Source organism: Nilaparvata lugens, chromosome X (assembly GCF_014356525.2).
Source record: "Nilaparvata lugens isolate BPH chromosome X, ASM1435652v1, whole genome shotgun sequence".
In the NCBI taxonomy this organism is placed as follows: domain Eukaryota; kingdom Metazoa; phylum Arthropoda; class Insecta; order Hemiptera; family Delphacidae; genus Nilaparvata; species Nilaparvata lugens.
In genome coordinates this window covers 14,725,736-14,746,279 of record NC_052518.1, presented here as the reverse complement: position 1 = coordinate 14,746,279, position 20,544 = coordinate 14,725,736, and the positions used below count along the sequence as shown (strand labels likewise).

Here is a 20,544-nt window from a genome sequence, read left to right as displayed (position 1 = left end):
CTAGGATAAATAAACTGGGAATCTATAACGCTCTCCTGATTGATAAATAAGTTATTTTTCTGATTGAGAAATAAGTAGTTGATATATGTAGTGTTTATATAAATTTCCTTCGCAAATTTAACATGTGATTGATGGAATCACTATCCTTCCCCACGTTTATAAATTATTTTTATTCCAATTCATTGTCGGTTATGATTGTGACTTGTATAGGTGGAAAAATCCATAAACTGGAAATTCTAAATTGATAATTTTACTTATCATAATAATCCATTCAAAATGCTCCCCAAGAAGTGGAATTCTTTAAAGAGTAGCTAAGAATTCAGTCATCTCATCAGAAAAGCCATCATCATGACCTGAACTAGTCAACACAAAACTGACTAATCTAATCTGCAGTTGCAAAACTCTGGTCCAAATCACCTGATTTGCGTCTACGGAAATCGATGAAACTCCAAGCAGCCCTACATGGATTTGCAGCCTCTGATATATGAATAGCGCATTAGCATTTTTCTTAACTTCTCTCAATCTGTGTCGTCGGTATGCTCTTTTCAGCCTACCCGCATGTAGCACTAGATTATACCTGGTTCCAGACAAATAATGCATTATCATTAATTCTTAAATGAGATATTTGGAAATGATAGTCTATCATATCAAATCTCTCATTGGTTAAGCTGCGAACCAATCCTTTACTGTGGAGCACTCTCTATTCTGGCCAAGATCGATTGAATTGAGGTTTTGAAATGCCAAAGTAATAAACCAGAACTGCCTGACAGGTGCTTGTTTATAATTCAATGTATAATACAACCCCACTTACAGTTTTCCGAGCAATTCTACAACTGAACATTTCTACAGTATTTGAATGAAACCTGGATACATGCACCAACTTATTTTATTCATCTTTACAAGGACCACAAGAATAGGATTCATATAATTTTCTTTTTCTTGATTTCTATTCAAGATTAATATTGAAGCTAGGATAAATAAACTGGGAATCTATAACGCTCTCCTGATTGATAAATAAGTTATTTTTCTGATTGAGAAATAAGTAGTTGATATATGTAGTGTTTATATAAATTTCCTTCGCAAATTTAACATGTGATTGATGGAATCACTATCCTTCCCCACGTTTATAAATTATTTTTATTCCAATTCATTGTCGGTTATGATTGTGACTTGTATAGGTGGAAAAATCCATAAACTGGAAATTCTAAATTGATAATTTTACTTATCATAATAATACATTTATAACATCCAAATAAACATTCCACGTATGGATATAAGCTACTTAGTACTGGGATTCAAGAAAGTGCTCGTTTCACAGTGCCTCCCAACTCTAAATTCCGGGTTGGTCCTCGACATTGCTGGTAGGTGAGGGAGTCCGTAGAAAGAAACATTTTTTTTTGGGAACCCCTAGTCTACATTGCGTTTTTGCTATTTGTGCTTATTTGAAAAAATTGAGATTCCGGAACTGCTATATCTTTCTGATCATGATAGATTACCGTACTTCATTTTATGGTGCATTGTTGAGAAACTTTCAGCTACCAAAATCGGTTTATTTAATAATATGAACTGGAAGGACTCACTGCTCACACAACTCTGATTTCTCATTCTTCATTTTCTCAAAGATAAATCATTTTGGAATGCCTTGACTCTTTGAGTAATAGCCCGCGCGGTCACCCTCCTATTTTAGAACTAGTGACTACAATTTTTTTGAGCAGGGTATGATTCTTAAAATCTTTTCTCCGGAACAAAGTCTTTTTACACGAAGTGAGCATATCATACACAAGTAAAATATTCAATCTGAGGATCACAATACAGTTTTCGCAAGGATATTGACAGACTCAGAAGGAAATGGCAATATGGGGAGAAGCAAAGAGACAAATTTCATTTTATCATAGGCTATCCTGGTCTTGAGATACAATGTCAGGTTACCAACTTTTTACTTTTCTGTAAATCAGTAAGTGAATTCTCAGTGAAGCCTGTTCGAGAATATAAACTTACTGATGTGCTATTCTTGAATCTTAACAAATTTCCCATTCCCATCATTCTAGCAATAGCCCAAATTCAATTCGGGAAATTGTGTTTCAAAGAATCATGTCTCAGTCACCATTGATTATGTGGAACCTAATTTGGCATTGAATTGTAGAGGATTTTGTGCTCTTGAGAACGGTTCTGGATTTTTTCACTATGAATGGTTTTTGAGTTATTTGGAGAAAAACAGGTATTTTCAAAGACTGTGAGGTTAGCAGAGGGTATTTTTTGGTGAAGAAACATTTACAGACTATTTGTACCAAATAACTAAAAAATCAGTACTACAATACATTCTGCAATCATGTATCCTCGCTCCCTTCGTATGTCACAAGTGAATGAACAGAAAAATGAACTATGAATTCTCTAAGCTGTGAATCGATGAGTCTGAACGAGACAGGAAATAAGCTGCTGATTCATGAATTCACGGCAAATTCCATAGCAAACCAGTTACTTCGAACAGTGGAGGAGACAATGTAGATTTGCAGGGATATGCAAGTACCCCGCATTGTATGCTCAATCCATAAATGAGTTTTGTGTGAGTGTGTATTAGCGATCGTAGCACAACGTGGTGGCAATTTTGGGAACTGGAGTGTATCCCAATTAGGTAGAATACTAACAAAATGGGGAGATTTTTTTTTATTACGTTTTTACATGGTTTTAAGCATGTAGAAGTGATTTTTACTAAAATTGAGCATTGACACTACGGGGTCTCCCCGTAGTGTACACACCTCCCCTTAATGTGCTGTGTATACTTGATTGTCTCCCCGTATTATACCTTGTTCCAACACACACACACACACACACACACACACACACACACACACACACACACACACACACACACACACACACACACACACACACACACACACACACACACACACAGACCAACACCCAAAAATCATGTTTTTGGACTCAGGGGACCTTGAAACGTATAGAAAACTTGAAATTAGGGTACCTTAATTTTTTTTGGAAAGCAGTACTTTCCTTACCTATGGTAATAGGGCAAGGAAAGTAAAAATCAGAGTTAATCTCTCTGGAGATTTCTGGAAGAATCAATCAGGTATTGACTACAACTATCAATAAGTATCCCGAATATTTCTCACCCAATGTGATTTTCTACTAATTTGATATTTTTTATTATTTATTAATTTTAAAGGGTACTAGAATTCTATTTTATAAATTTCAATGTAATTCACACAAATATATTAATTATATAATATAAATGAAATCTCTCGCTTATTCTAGTTCTCATAAAATATAATGATGCTTTGAAAAGAATCGAGAAAGCAGAGACGTGATTTACTTGGCTGTGGATTTAAATTTATTGAAATCTTTTGACGGTTACAAAGGCGGGTTACGACTTACGTCAAAGTATCTACACTCTCTACAACAGCCATTCCATTTTTCGTCTGATTTGGATCACTTCAAGATTGAGTTCATAAACCTGTCAACTAATTAATTGGTGAGTCTTTTAATCAATCCATTTTTTAGTTGTTTATCCTCAATGAATAATTAACAAAATTCTTTTCAATCATTTAATACGAGCATCGTTCATTGTAACTTGTTAATGTAAATTTGAGAGTTGAATCACAGATGCACTTAGGCTATGATTGCAAATCGAAAGATTTCAAAAACAATATTCCAGTGTGTTTTACGTTTATCATTATTTCTTTGATAATTCTATAACAGAAGTTTATATTCACATGATATGTAATAAGCAAGCGATAACTTATAAAGTAGACAGATACAATTATTTATGAGTCATTTTCCAATTTGGATGACACATGATGCCATCTTGACTTATTGCGAGCTGTGAAAAGGTATTTGTGGGTTTCGGCGTTCAACTGTGTAAGCGATAAGTTAGAAATAGCAACACTCCAAAACAATAGATCATACCTATTGGTATCATATTCATTTAGTTGATATCATATTAAGAATTGAAATTACTTTCATATTAAAGGTGGTTTTTAGTTTTTACGTAGGCCTGTCCACGTTCGATGGTTCGACTGCGTGTATGGGATTCAAAATAGCAACAATAATTCAAAACAATGAATCGTATTTTTGTTTCATATTCATTCAGTTGATATCGTATTCGTACGTCGGTTCATTTAAGGGGAGTTTAGGGTACATTAGTCAAGTTTACTTGAGTTCAATTTCTGTATAAAATGGATGAATTCTGCAAACTTGAAATCAAGTTTACAAGAACTGAAACTTGACCCCACTATAAGCCTAGCAATGTAGACTCTTCTGCAAGTTTCGTAGATGTTGAAAATGTTTAACTTTAGGATTCCACTTGAAGAATCTTGAAGGTAAAATCCAACTTACAATTGAGAAAATGAGATGAAAACAGTTGTCAGTCAATGTAGGATGTATAAAAACAACTAAAAAGAAAATTATGATGTATGAAAAGTAAGAAGAAAACTACATTATTAAAATAACATGCTCTGAAATATTTTATTCATTCGATTTTTGGATCAGGTTCAGTCAACAATCTATGGGGAATGAACATTATTAAATAATTCTACTTTCAAATCATTTGTAATTTTTCATTGCTCACATTACTTATACAGCCTTCAATGGAATTTTTCTCCTTTTATTTGTTAGATTGTCTGCAACTAATTAACTAATCGCGCTTCGCGCTCGGCAAGGGGCTTCACGCTCGGCAGGGGGCTTCGCCTCCTGCACCCCCAGTAGGGTGGGTTAGCAGCCTCCGCGCTTCGCGCTCCAATTGGGAGGCGGGCTTCGCCCGCCCAATCGCCTTTTATGACTATACCCAAATGAACCGGAATGGTTTGCTAAAAACCGTAGAATAGGAGAGATCGCTTTGGGTCTTCACGTTGTTGATTCTTGGACAGAGCAACTGTTAGATTTTTTACAAAAATTTTTATTAATTTTGGTCGTAGAAACAAAACTCAAAACAAAACTCAGTGAGTCGATTAAATTATTAGAATATTACCAAAAAAAATATCTCCAAATTGACGAATAAAGTTTTTTGATATAGGGAACAATAAGCAGGCAAACAAAAGCTACTGGCCCTCCTAAAGTTGTGAAGAATGGGCTCCGGTGACTAAACTCTACCAGTGTAAACGGTTGTATGCAAAAGCATATGCGCCATTACTATCGCTCTCCTCTGAAAATAGGACAGGTTCTATTTTCTGGCAATTATTTTTTATCGCCGTTGACAGTCTGAAGACATTTAGAAAGTACATGTTCCAACTATCGGCCGACGTAAAACTCAACAGTATGAAGCCAGCCTTTGGAACACTGCCAAATATCTCTCACCCACACAGACACAAACACACACACACACACACACACACACACACACACACACACACACACACACACACACACACACACACACACACACACAACGATTTCGATGAAAACTCCCTTTCCCGGGTCGCCATTTGAATTTGATTGAAATTTAGCTATTGCTATACACTTATCTTGACGAGCTGAACAAAAAAGCTTGTAATAAATTTTTTGAAAGAAACAAATTTAAATGTGTCCCAAATATTATTACTACAATTACTACAGTTTTCCCATTCATTCATTCATAACATCATCTGAGGCTTGGGAGCGATCATACGCGCTGACGCATGATTTCAGCTGGTTAATATACATTCAAAACTTTTACATCAAGAAAATTATACCGGTTAATATACCAATGTGTGATTTTCGCCATTTATTTTCTCTTGGAACTCTGCATCAAAATCATGTATCACATGACCACTATCTCATAAAAAAAATGAATTTGGATACATATGAAAGTAAATGATGTTGAAGCTACAGAGTATTTTTTATTTCAAATAGGATCCTTAATGAAACTTACAAATACTGTCAAATTATTCTTGTAAGAGAAATATTTAGCTGTTTTCATATTTTTCATCAACTCTGTATAATTAATACCGGGTTTTGAATATTACAATACAACAGCTCTTGAGCGAGTCCTCCAACCCAGGGCGAGCTTGTTATCAATTATTTATTTACAAAAACAGATAGATACAATTCCGATATATCAAAAACATTTCTATTCAAATCATCGCTAAAAATAATTTTAATTGCAATTATGACGATACCCCACTATAATAATATTGGTATTTAACGTATACTTTGCGGGTATACAGCGTTTCTCATTAACAAATGAAATGATTTACATGATATTGAAGCCAATTTCCAAGATTCAGTTCTTTTCTTTTTCAGATTGAAATGGACTTCTCGCGTCAAAAAGATGAAATCGAAGCTATGGAAAATATTTTTAGCCTCGAAGAACTTTCAGTGTTCGACCTGGAATCTGAATCCCAACACCAATTGAGATTCAATGCCTTCCAAACAGCTCCTCAACCAATTACTCTGTTGTTTAAAGAACCGGAAAGCAATAGTAAGTCATATCAGCTTTGAAACATGTTTTCTTGAAAAATGACGTCCAGCGGATTCACTTGATTCATTTTGTCTACCTTTTGTTTAATGGTCACCTTCTAAATTGCAGGTTTTTAACTAGTAGTACCTATTCTGTCCTCTGTGAACAGTAGGCGCAGTTATCTTGAACCAAATCCTTCTCTAATAATATGCTAGGGAGAATGACTAATAGTATGCCATAGGCTAGGGAGAATGTTACGTTGGCAGTTGCTGGCAATGCTCAGACCGAATTAAAAGCAGGTAAAAGTAGAGAGAAATACTCCAAGTTTACTTGGATTATTGATTATATGCATCATTACATTCAATTAATAATCCTGCTGATAGCTGAGTAATATATTTTGTAAGGGTGCCTATGGGGGAGGGGTTGTTTTCACTGCGACATTGGAATTATTGGATGAGGGGGATGCAATAACTACTATTCTTGAGGGGGGTTGAACTCCCAGAAAAGGGGAATGAGAAGAATTTTTAAAAAAGGGGGTGTGGTAGGATTTCGCCCCTGAATTTTCATTAATTTTATATTCTGAAGTTTCCAATGTTCAGTAGTAGATAATGTACAAGGTAATATTTGAATGTGGAAGAAATTCCTTTTCCTTCATATTACTCTTGCCCAATCAGTTTTTCAGTATGGAATTAGGGTCTGGGGTGGTGCTTTTAATGCTCATTTCAATAAACTAAATATTATTCAAAAGAGTATCCTCAAGGCAGCACTAGGAGTGCATAGAAGGTACCCTAGCCAGCAACTTTTTATGGAGTTCGGAGTTCTGTCAGTTAGGCAACTGTATATCAGAAATCTTGTTAAATATATCAGCAACCATATACATCTTTTTACACCTCATTCAACTAATTATAGTTTTAGATCAGTAAATAGATGCTTTGTTCCTCGAACAGATCTAACTATATGCAGAAGACAATTCAACTATACAACAAAAAAGCTTATTAATTTTATGCCAGAACATTTCATTGCAGGAAAACCTACAAAAGCACTTAAATTAAAAATTGAAAGCTGGATAAAGACAGAAGATATCATACCTAAAATATTTTAATTTTGATGTACATATACTGTCTTCCTCAGTTCCTCTGAATTTATTATTAGTAGGGCTATACTCCCAGATTAATTTTCTCTCTCTGAGTTTAAGTTTTATTTTTTGTGTCATGTGTACTGTATTGTATTGTTTTTCTAATTCTCTCTTTGCTTACAAAAGGAATTGCATATATGCTACAAATGAATTACATTATGTTACTAAATGGATTACATATGTACAGTGAATTGTAGATTAATAATTACATGAATCATCTCTTTTTCTTTTGAGTTTTTATATTATTATGAATTCATTCTAGTTTTTCTGCTCTCTTAGTATTTCACTCTTAGTACTTCTTCTTTTCGGATTGAGATTTTATTTTTTTTTTTCTAGTTTTTCATACATTCCATATGTTTCTTTTTTCTTTTTTATATTTTTTCTGTTTTCGACTGAATCTCAAGCCACTAATTATAGCCGACTGATTACTCGTTGCCATCGCTCAAACTACTTAGTTTTGCTGGTAACGCCAATGATAATATTATAATCGATGTTTAAATGGAAAATATTTTAATTTTAAGTTTTTGTAATGTATTGTATATGAAAATTTTTATATTTTTCACTTTTGTAAAGTTTGTTTAATGATTTTGGCAATAAATATTTCTTTCTTTCTTTCTTTCTTTCTTTCTTTCTTTCTATCATTAAAATACAAAATTTCAAAAAACTTCACATACACATCGTCGCGCAGTTCTTTAATTTCAAAATGAATATTTCTACCTATTGAATTAAAAATTTTTAAAGACACACAGTCAACTTGTAAATTCATGTGTAAGTCTGGACGCGTTTCAGGGCGCTGAGCTCATCATCAGCAGGCCTTAATAGGCCTACTGATACCTTACAGCCTACCTTAATAGTGGAACTTGTAAGTCTTTTTGGGGTTAAGAGATGGAGAATATGTGGAGAAATTGGCAGCAATATGTAGCTAGGTAAATCTTGTGAAAATCTATCGATTGAAAATGCGTCTCATTCATACATAATATTATATGCATTCATAAATACATGCAGACAAAAGCAAATCCGGTCGAGGAATAAAATAGTCCTCACAGCGTTCGATCAATAATTATCGATTAATTTCTTGTTAGATCCGTTTTCAATTGATAATAATAATAATAATACATTGTTTAATACACAGACTCATTAATCCTGTGCCAAACAAGTTTAATAATAATATTCGTTAGTACTGTTTCATTAATCTATTTATTTTGCAAGCAATTCACATCAGCTACCTTAAGACAGAATTACGGCTGTTCTGTACTAGACATCAATTCTACATAATATTTATTGACTTGTTGGATTATGTTCTATGCTTTTTTGTAAAATTACAAGCATGTTTCAACACCAATGAAGTCATCATCAGCGTGGAAAATTCAAAACATCCCAGTGTTTTCATTATGGATATATATCACAACATCTCGCCAGCAACAGTATCCACATACAGTATACTCTTATTTCATGTTATAATTATTGGTAATTTGATTAAATTAAATTTCTCATGAAAAATTCTAATTCTAATTCTAATTTATTCATTCTTAATGATAATTACAAAGTTCAAAACTTAAAGTATAAAATACATTACTTGATAGTTAGATACAGTAGGTATTATAATAAGTAATTATAGAATATATAAGGAGGGTCCCTGCAAGGTAGAAGAACCTGTGCGCAGAGGCCAAGTGTTGAAAATTTTAATATAGGTAAATTTTTAGCAAAAAAAGATTCTTAGATTAAAGATATAGGCTACTAGAAGATTTCCTTAGTATAACAATGTAAAACTTGAATATTTGATATAATAATGTGGTAGTAAGAAAGAAGATATGGAGTTATGCAGAAGAACATTCTTGATATAAAAACATGAAGATACAGTTAATGGGAATAGAAAAAGATGAGTGCAGAGTTCAGCTAATAAGAGACATGACATAGTTTAGATCGGTACGAATCCAATTTTCTATAAGCTTTTTAACGTGCCCAAACAGGCTGGATGTGATGAAATTTTGTAGAATACTATTAAAAATTCTATTACGATTATAAATATATTTTTTTCTGCAAATGGATAGATCAGTTCGGTGACATTCTACTCTTACGCTTCGGATATTGTATGGATTTGGGTGGGTGGTAAATGATTCTGAATTCTTTTTTATGAATTGGATTAAGCTCTTAACATAAAGCTGTTTTAGAGTGAGAACGCTCATTTCTTGGAAAAGCTCGGCACTAGGATACAGCCAAGGCTCACCCAAGGCAGCTCTAAGAATATGTTTTTGGACAACAAACATTTTATTGAAATGACAGTTGAAAGCCCCACCCCAAATCAAGATTCCATATTGGAGCATGGACTGTGCATAGGCAAAATATATCAGTCTTATAATTTTATTATTTAATTTATTAATATTATAGAATTTATGAATGATATGTTTCAGCTTTTGGCAATTATCATTGATATGGTGTTTCCTTCTTAAATGAGGATCCAATGTTATCCCTAGATACCTCACTTTCTGTACCTTTCCTAGAGCTGGAATGTTGCATTGTTGTGGGAACATTACGGGATAGTTTTCTCTATGTATTCTTACATACAAGTTGGAACTCATTGATCTGGTACTGGGAGAGTATTGCATAAAACACTCTTTTTCTCATTCAATGTCAGCAAATGGTCGGATAACCAAGATCGAACATTCCTCAGCCCATTCTCAGCACTCCCAATCACCTCGTCCCAAGTTGAGCCTGTGAATGTTGAGGTTTTGTCGTATGCAAAAGAGAGCACACATCCCATGTCTATATCAAGGTTTTATCAATTGAAGATAAAACAGTCCCCTGAGGGACCCCATAATCCATTAAATTTCTGTGATATGTGATATTATGGCTGTTAGAGTATGGAAGATCTGAGATCTTCCGTGTAAATAGCTTTCAAACAAATCCAAGCAGATTCCACGAATTCCTATATTTTCCAATTTAGTTAATAGTCTTGTATGTGGGACAGTATCGAAGGCTTTGGCCAGGTCAAGGAATACTATAAGAGTTTTCTTATCATCAGATAAATTATTTAAAATAATTTTAACGAGGTGAGCAATTGCATCTTCAGTACTTTTGTAGGATTGGAAGCCGTATTGATTCTTATGGATAATGTTATGTTTATTCAGGTATTTCATTAGCCTTACTTTGACTGTTCTCTCCATTATTTTTGACAAGCTACTGATTAGGCTAATGGGGCGATACTTGAATGGAATCATTGCATCACCGCCCTTATGTATTGAAACTATCTTGGCTACTTTAAATTCATTATAGGGAAATGATCATGCTCGAAGCACTCATCTTTTATAAATTCAAGAGGTTTTTCAAACAGGTAGTATTTACATCATCTATACCTGATGAAGAGTTATTTTTAAGATCATTTACCATTGCAATTACCTCATCTACATTAGTTGGAAAGAGAAAAAAGGAATTTATGGGAGGAATACTGTTATTAGGGCCATGAAAAAGTCTAGGTACATTTAGATTTTCTGCTATTAACTTTTCAACGTATGTCTTGCCAACTTCTGTAAAGTGCTTATTCAAAATACGGGGATCAATGTTCTCAGGATGAGTTTCCTTTTTAATGTCTAAATAAGTCATTAATATATTGCCAAACTTTTCAGCTGTCAAATTAACTTTATAAAATCATAATTATTTTATTTACAGTTGCAGTTGATATGTAAACACTTAGATGAAATGTGGAGCGACAACTGCGAAGTTTTGTATGAATGGTTTAAGTTCCTCAGGGATGAAGTATTGTCTATAATAGCAAAAAATTTCCAATATTCTGTAGAATCAAAAGTCGACAATAATGAAAAATCGCATCATTCTCAAATGCAAGACTCGAAAATTGGAGAAAGCTCAGGAAATTTCAATCAGAAGTTTATAAAAGACCATTTGGAAAGCTATAATTTTGAGAGAGAAATGTCTGCGTTCAGAAGAGAAATTTTCGAGTGCATCATTTGTTGCGAGGTTAGTACAATATTTCACTCAACACCTGATTACGATACTTGAAAATATGAAGAAATGGAGGGAGTATTACTATGGGTAGCGTACTTTCTCGTATCTGAATTGCAACATCTGCAATTCTATTAATATGTAGCTGAATTTTGTGTACCTAGTGATTGAATTTGCTTCTAGTCCTTACATTCAAATACTCTGATCTCTGTGTCTCTTCAATAAAATATTTTCAAGAATACTATTAGCATTTGTTTTAAATCAAATAAAATTGTAAGATGGAAATAGTTATTTGTGCAACTAGTGCGCAAAGTGACAGTTTGCTGCACCGAAAGAAACGTTTACGCACGAGCCGTAGGCGAGGGCGAAATGGTTTCTTGAGTGCAGCAGAGGAACTTTGAGCACATATTTCAAATTAAATTTCTCCTACAGATATCATTGAATATGAAAAGTGGTTGATTATGGGTGAAATGATGGCTGAAATCCATCAAATCTGTATAATTTTGTTATTAATAACAACTATAATTGATTTTCAACTTGATAATCCAATTGAAAATTAATAATCGATAATTCATTCAAATTGAAAATTGAATTAATCCAATTAATTTAAAAATTTGAATAATTTTGAGTGAATCTTAATTTCTAAATAATGTTTCAACCAATCAATTTATGAATGAAAAAAAATATCATTTGAAATAATGAATAATTGATAATATTCAAAATGTATAATTTAATGAGTTCTCATTTTTCTTTATTTGAAAATCAGAAAAATATAGATATAACAAATTCGCATTCAAAATACACGCCAACAATGTCAACAGCTGATTGGGATGGCTGCAAGATAATACGCAAACTATTAACAGTACGCAAAGTAATACTTTGCGCACTAGAGCGGAAAAGTGATTCTCTGCGTTCTGTAATCAGTGCAGGAATGGTCACTTTTCAAGGTATCTGTAGGAAAAATATTTTTTTAGTCAATGTGAATAGAATTGATTCAGAATTTTCAAAATAAGGTGAACAAAAGTTGTCCATTTTTTCAATTTGTCTGATACTTACATTTACAAAAATATTTTTAGTGCTCTATCCTTGTTTATTCAGTACCTTTCAATGATGAATAATTTTCTATTTCAGTTTAAAACTGGTCTAAAGTGCGTGCGCCTTGAACCTTGCCGTCATGTTCATTGCAGAGATTGCATACGGTCCTACCTGCAGACACGGATTGCAGAAGGATCGGTATGTAATATCATGTGTCCTAGCACTGGCTGTGATAGTCAATTACTCCACGCGCAGGTGAGTCATATCAATTCAATCATGACCTTCTTCAATTTATATTGTAATTACCTTAATCTCGCTAATGGGCTTATCAATTAATCATATCTGCTCTTATCTTAATCGAGCAAATCTTATCTAAAAATTAATTAATTCATCATGCAGGCATAGAGCTGGCCAGCCCTGGCGAGTTCTCCTCATACCCTAGTCTAATCAACCATGTTATCAAATTTCAATGTTTGTTGGCATTTCCTGTGCATCATTGATGATATCTGTTATGATGATGAACTGATGAATATCACTTTAAAAAATTATTGAACTAAGTGTACACTCTCATTTGAGCACTCTCAAATAAGTTAGACTATATCGTATTCAATGTTGAAAAGAGTGTGGGTAGAACCAATGATGGTATATTCTTGGGTAGAACCAGACACAATTAATGCAATGGTACGGTATCTTTTATATATATTATGGTAGAACTTACATCCAATAAGTAAAAAAACAGATTGTTGCTGCATTGCATCGACTCCACTAGTCAATATTATAATCAAGAATTTATATTCATATAATACTTCTATTCTATTCTATTCTAATAAGTAATATTATAATTTCTGCAAGATACAAGTAGTGATATAAGTTTATTGTTTTTGGTGTAAGATTGTTTCCACAATTAAATGAGATGGAAACCACTTGAAAAATTAAGAAATGCTTAAGATTAGGAAAAAATTAAGATTATGGAAATGTTTAAAAAACAAGCATATTTTTCCTATTTAGAATGTAACATATGATATTAGATTATGAATTTTTCTGTGAAATGATAACTACATGATGTTGAATTTGAATGTGTATTATTGTACTACTATTTGTAGGCAAGATTTTCTTCAAGCAAGCACTACTCTATTCAAACGTTCATTTCAGTTATATCCACTTGTATGTACTTTTGGATGATTCATTGGATAAAACTTGATTGGTGTCGTCCGATGAGCGATCATGTAGAAAGTAGTCCACTGAACGATCCATTGTTCAGGATAACAATAATGATAGGCAGACGTTATGAATGGGAGGACTTGGGTGTCATTCATCATCAGGGACAGTGACGGAGGAAGGCCACAAGCGTATGTGTAGGCTAGGCTATACTCTGATGATGATTGAATCAGTACCTACCACCTCCCATAAAAAGGAATCAATTGTTAAAGAATATTGTATCCAATGAACAATATATTCACAAAGTGTTGAATAATTCGATTTGGGTATTATTAGTGGTGATAGTGAAAACATTCGATTTGGGTATTTATCAATTTATCAAAATGAAAAGAATCTCAGGAAATTTTGTCCAATTATTGATTTTGGGATTGAAGCTCTTAGAGTTCAAATGCAGACTCCGAGCTCTGTTGTTTGAATAAAATATGGGAGCCATTTCGCTTTTTTATATGCTAACTATAACGATTGTAGATTGGTATAAACTTAAAATTTGTGATTGCTTGTAGATGTAGATTGCTTCAGATGTGAAGTTGATCTTGAATCCTCTTGATATCTGTGAGATACTTTATACTTATCTATTTGCAGTAATGTTACTTATTCACTGGAAGAAATGCAGATGATTAATAGAACTTGTTGGAATTGTAAATTTTTATATATAAATATATTATATATAGGCTATTATGAAGATGAATTTGAACTGTTCGAAACTGAAAGCTGTTCGATATTCGCTGAACAACTGATTCCTTTTTAAAGGAGGTGGTAGGTACTGATTCAATCATCATCATCATCATCAATATAATATCATATTGCAAGTATACACATGACACTACTCATTTCTCATTTGTGGTCTTCCTCCGTCACTGTTCCTGATGATTAGTGACACCCAAGTCCTCCCATGCTGCGTATCCGTATTGTTATTCTCAACAATGGATCGCTCAGTGGACTACTAAACCCCAAAATCGCTCATTGGATGTAACCACTTGATTGATGTAACCACAAAAATGATGTGTCATGTCACGACACCGTAAAAAAATGGGCTTAAGCCAGTTACACAAACATCCATTTTTGGACGTTCTATTATTTGTTGTCCTTATACCAGATTAAACGGAACTTGACAAACATCTTCTGTTTAATATAATTTAAATCGATGTGTAACTGGCTTAATTCATCGCTGAATGTTGAATGGCCATATGGCCAGTGATTTAAAAGAGATTATTCACTGACCGCTTCAACAATTGGTTTTGCAAGATGACGGCATTCAACCGTGTTTGAATGGAATAGACGCAACCGACAGTATATTTGTAAGGCTGGCCACTAACGGTAGAACATGTACAATCATGCATGTTTATCATGCATACACACATGTTCGTCATGCATGTTTTGTCATCAGCAAGAGGCTTCTGTGAGCTAGATCGCAGGCCTCCACCAAATATGTAATGGTAGTGAGGAGGACCTATCTACCAAATATGTAACAGGGGAAAAAACTATATGTAATAGGTTTTGGTGGTTGTAAGGATAAAATCAAAGGTGAACAGTTATTATAACATTTATCGAATCGTAATTGTTTTATTTACAAGTAATATTTTTATTAGAATATACAATCAAAATTACTGATTAGAAGAAAACAATATTAAGGGCTACTCGCTTTGCTGCAATGAATACATTTTTGTGGTACCATGGAATTAAATAGAAGAAATCTCAACAAAAGAAAACACTTACCTTTTCGAAGATGTTTTCCTGCTTGGCAATCACTGATATTTCGCGACGTTAAATTATTATTTAAAAATCAAAATAACTGAACCAGTGAATCAGATCATGTCTCATTATTTAATAATACAATTCTCTTTAAACTGCCCGAACAGCGACAGGAAAACTGTATTATAAAACAAAGCAATATCTATCCTCTTCACCAGAACAGCGGGACTTTTACTGACAGTCCTATCAAAACGATCTCTGCCCCAAAAAGATAATTTTGACATCAGTCAATGTCAAACATGAAGCCATTTCGAGTACAATAATAATATTTTTCTATCTATCGCACAAGCACAAGTTTGTTATTAGAAATACTGACAGAATCCAAAGTCAGGGCAGTGGACTGTAAATGATAATTGATATTAATACCTACAAAATAAATCTCTGGATTCTGTACATAAAAAACTGATAGCATGAAGTGCTGGGAGTATGCCAATAAAAGACAAAATGAGTAAACAAAGTTGAGATTTAATATTAATGAAATAATAGGCAGATGGCCACATACAAAAACAAGTGAATGGAAATTGAATCAAATAAAAATCTTTAGATCGATCTTAATGATACAATAAAGTTATTGTTGAAAAATTCAATGTTACACAAGTTCAGAATCAACGTTACATACATTGAAATAAATTGCATGTCTTGAATGACATTAACACAAGTAAATCAGAAATAATAATGCTCTATATATTGAAATAGTTGAATGTCTTGATTGATACCAGTACAAATAACCTTAGAGTAATTGAATGTCTCGGTCGACATTAATACAAGTAAGTTCAGGAATGAGAATGTCTTGGTTGACATTAACATAAGTAAGTTCCAAAATCAATACCATACACATTGAAATAGGCGTCGGTGGCCTTAAGATAATGCTTGTAAGCCAAGGATAGCTATGAAATACAACGAAACAATTATTAATGTTGAGTACACTAATAGAGGCGACATGGGCCTTCAATGAAAACACTTCTAAGCCAAGGGTAGCTATCAAATACAATGAAACAATTATTAATGTTGAGTACATTAATAGAAGCGACATAGGCCTTCAATGAAAACGCTTGTAAGCCAAGGGTAGCTATCAAATACAATGAAACAATTATTAATGTTGAGTACATTAATAGAAGCGACATAGGCCTTCAATGAAAACGCTTGTAAGCCAAGGGTAGCTATCAAATACAATGAAACAATTATTAATGTTGAGTGCATCAATAGAGGCGACATAGGCCTTCAATGAAAACGCTTGTAAGCCAAGGGTAGCTATCAAATACAATGAAACAATTATTAATGTTGAGTACATTAATAGAGACGACATACGGCTTCAACGAAAACACTTGTAAGCCAAGGGTAGCTATCAAATACAATGAAACAATTATTAATGTTGAGTACATTAATAGAGACAACATAGGCCTTCAATGAAAACGCTTGTAAGCCAAGGGTAGCTGTCAAATACAATTAAATAATTATCAATGTTGAGTACATTAATAGAGGCGACATAGGCCTTCAATGAAAACGCTTGTAAGCCAAGGGTAGCTATCAAATACAATGAAACAATTATTAATGTTGAGTACATTAATAGAGACGACATAGGGCTTCAATGAAAACACTTGTAAGCCAAGGGTAGCTATCAAATACAGTGAAATAATTATTAATGTTGAGTACATTAATAGAGGCGACATAGGCCTTCAATGAAAACGCTTGTAAGCCAAGGGTAGCTGTCAAATACAATGAAATAATTATTAATGTTGAGTACATTAATAGAGGCAACATAGGCCTTCAATGAAAACGCTTGTAAGCCAAGGGTAGCTATCAAATACAGTGAAATAATATTAATGTTGAGTACATAATAGAGGCGACATGTGCCTTCAATGATTTGAATGTCAAGTTAGACATCAATACAAATAATTCAGATATGAGAATATTAATTTGAGGTTAGAAATTGAAATGCTTCACAAATAAGCCAACTGATAATTGAAAACAATAAGATGATCAATAATACAATTATTATAACCTTGAAATATTGTAGGACAGTGCTCTCAATGAGACATACACTGTAACATATTGAATTCATGTACATAGGTTCGATTGCCGAATAAGTACGGACAATTAAATGTTTCTAATTGCCGTAGAAGCTGAATAATAGCTACAAAAATAATATGAATTAACATTGAATTGTTTGAATACAAAATAAATTAGAAATAGAGAACAACGTGGTCCAGTTTAGACACGCTGTTAATTGTTTCATGAACAGTTATGCAATACATGAGTAAAAAATGAAAATTGGATAAGAAGATTTACGTAACCTGAGTTAAATTTTGAAGAAAAATATGCGGCCAGGCAGACAGGCAGGGAATCCACGGTACCCCAAGGAACAGCACGTTCAGCAAGCTCCAACGATGACCACGCAATGGCGAAATGAAAGCATCAAACACAGTGGACAATTCCCCCAATGGGAATGTGAACAGGAACATGTAGAACTCCAAACAAATAATCTGAATTCCTAGTTGTGGAATTTTTAGATCGATTTCAAAACGGTAGAGATAATGAAATTGAAAGTCTGAGTTTCAAGTGGTGAAGCCATGTTGTTAGAAAAATGGCGAGAGATGCCAACACAATACTATGGAACTTTGACAAAGTCTATCAGCGTAAATACACAAAGAAATTGATAAATAGTTGAATCACAGTTGATGAATTCATTTGAAGGAATATTTCACATTTAAAACGTTCAATAAGCCAGATGAATTTGGATGAAGAAAAGGTAGACCAGAAGAGATGTGCACTACCGATGAGAGATGATCAAAAGATGAGAAGCTAGGCCAACGCTCGACTAACAAAGGACAAGCCAGAAACGCCAGACACGTTACCAAACGTTCGCGACAATTTGATGAGAAGGTAGCAATTATCTTGAAAGTAAGATGCCTAAAGGACGAAATAAAATACCAAAAATTGAATAATAAAAATATTAAAATTGAAACGACGAATAATATTAGAAAACACAATCTTGAATATGAAGTATGCCAAGCACCATGAACCATGCTAACTGAGAAGAATATGAACCATGCTAACTGTAACCGTGACTGTGTAGCTACAAAAATAATATGAATTAACATTGAATTGTTTGAATACAAAATAAATTAGAAATAGAGAACAACGTGGTCCAGTTTAGACATGCTGTTAATTGTTTCATGAACAGTTAGGTAAATTGGATAAAAAATGTAAATTGGATAAAAAGATTTACGTAACCTGAGTTAAATTTTGAAGAAAGCTATGCGGCCAGGCCGACAGGCAGGGAATCCATGGTACCCCAAGGAACAGCACGTTCAGCAAGCTCCAAAGATGACCACGCGATGGCGAAATGAAAGCATCAAACACAGCGGACAATTCCCCCAATGGGAATGTGAACAGGAACATGTAGAACTCCAAACAAATAATCTGAATTCCAAGTTGTGGAATTTTTAGATCGATCTCCAAACGGTAGAGATAATGAAATTGAAAGTCTAAGTTTCAAGTGGTGAAGCCATGTTGTTAGAAAAATGGCGAGAGATGCCAACACAATACTATGGAACTTTGACAAAGTCTATCAGCGTAAATACACAAAGAAATTGATAAATAGTTGAATCACAGTTGATGAATTCATTTGAAGGAATATTTCACATTTAAAACGTTCAATAAGCCAGATGAATTTGGATGAAGAAAAGGTAGACCAGAAGCGATGTGCACTACCGACGAGAGATGATCAAAAGACGAGAAGCTAGGCCAACGCTTGACTAACAAAGGACAAGCTGGAAACGCCAGACACGTAAGCAAACTTTCGCGACAATTTGATGAAAAGGTAGCAATTATCTTGAAAGTAAGATGCCTAAAGGACGAAATAAAATACCAAAAATTGAATAATAAAAATATTAAAATTGAAACGACGAATAATATTAGAAAACACAATCTTGAATATGAAGTATGCCAAGCACCATGAACCATGCTAACTGAGAAGAATATGAACCATGCTAACTGTAACCATGACTGTGACGTCACCGGACAGTGTAAATGGACAAAATAATGACAACAGAGTAACGGAACGAGTATCGAAGTGGACCCGTTCCAATAAATGCTTTGTCAGATTTTACAAATAGAGAGAAGCTACAGTCAATATCACGCAACAACAAATAGACACACACTTCCAACCTAGAATAAACAACTAATATAGCAAAAACAAACCACTTGAAAATTACAAATTATTATGATAAAAAGTTATTCAACCTCAAATAGAGCAGCAGAGAAAAAACAAACAAAAAAATCTGGTGTGGTACACTCACACAAATTTCCTCACTCATTGAACTGTAAGCCTCATTCTTAAACGAGAATAATTTAGGGGAATAACATAATGATGATTGGCAGCTACCGTATTTAAAACTATGATCATACTATTGTATATAATTGTTTTCAAAGTTCATTTTCCCTTGTGAAATTTGATCATTTTTTAAAAGTCGTCAAAACAGCTGTTCTACAGATGAAATATCTTGACTTGTGTTCTTATGAATAAACTACTCTACCTCATGCACGAGAAGGAGGTTACAAAGTCCATTTCTCAAGGATGGGGTGGACCCCTGTTAGTTTCCCAGGAAGAAGACTCATGCCAGTTGATAGAGCTGATAAATAACTATACAGGGTATGAATTTGAAAAAAATCGGTCCAGTCATTTTTGAGAAAATTGTGATAGAAATTCAACAAAATCAGTTTTTCTCAAGAATATTACGGAGCTCCAGCAATTTTTCCAGAAATGAGACTCATGGCAGTTGATAGGGCTTATAAATAGCTATCCAGCCTATAGATTTGAAGAGAATCGTAAGAGCCGTTTTCGAAAAAACCGAGAAAAACATGGTCTTTTAGTAATTATCTGCCATTTTTACCGCCATCTTGAATTGAATGTTATTGAATGCTTATTGCCGGCTCCTCATGGTATAAGGACCTTGAGTTTAAAATTTCAAGTGAATCGGTTGTTTAGGAATGGAGTTCACAGACACACACACACACACACACACACCCAAAAATCATGTTTTTGGACTCA

At 33.7% G+C, this 20,544-nt stretch overlaps 1 protein-coding gene across 1 annotated transcript in view; it reads left to right on the top strand.

Annotated features, from left to right (window-relative positions):
* The first annotated feature begins 11,232 nt into the window (after window positions 1-11,232).
* The window catches only part of LOC120354390 (E3 ubiquitin-protein ligase RNF14-like), a 28,705-nt gene continuing 19,393 nt past the window's right edge, over window positions 11,233-20,544 (top strand). Inside the window, exons 1-2 of the mRNA XM_039441458.1 lie at window positions 11,233-11,501; window positions 12,618-12,776. Of these exons, the coding sequence (XP_039297392.1) occupies window positions 11,364-11,501; window positions 12,618-12,776 (297 nt within the window). The 5' untranslated portion in view covers window positions 11,233-11,363. The remainder of the gene's footprint in view (window positions 11,502-12,617; window positions 12,777-20,544) is intronic.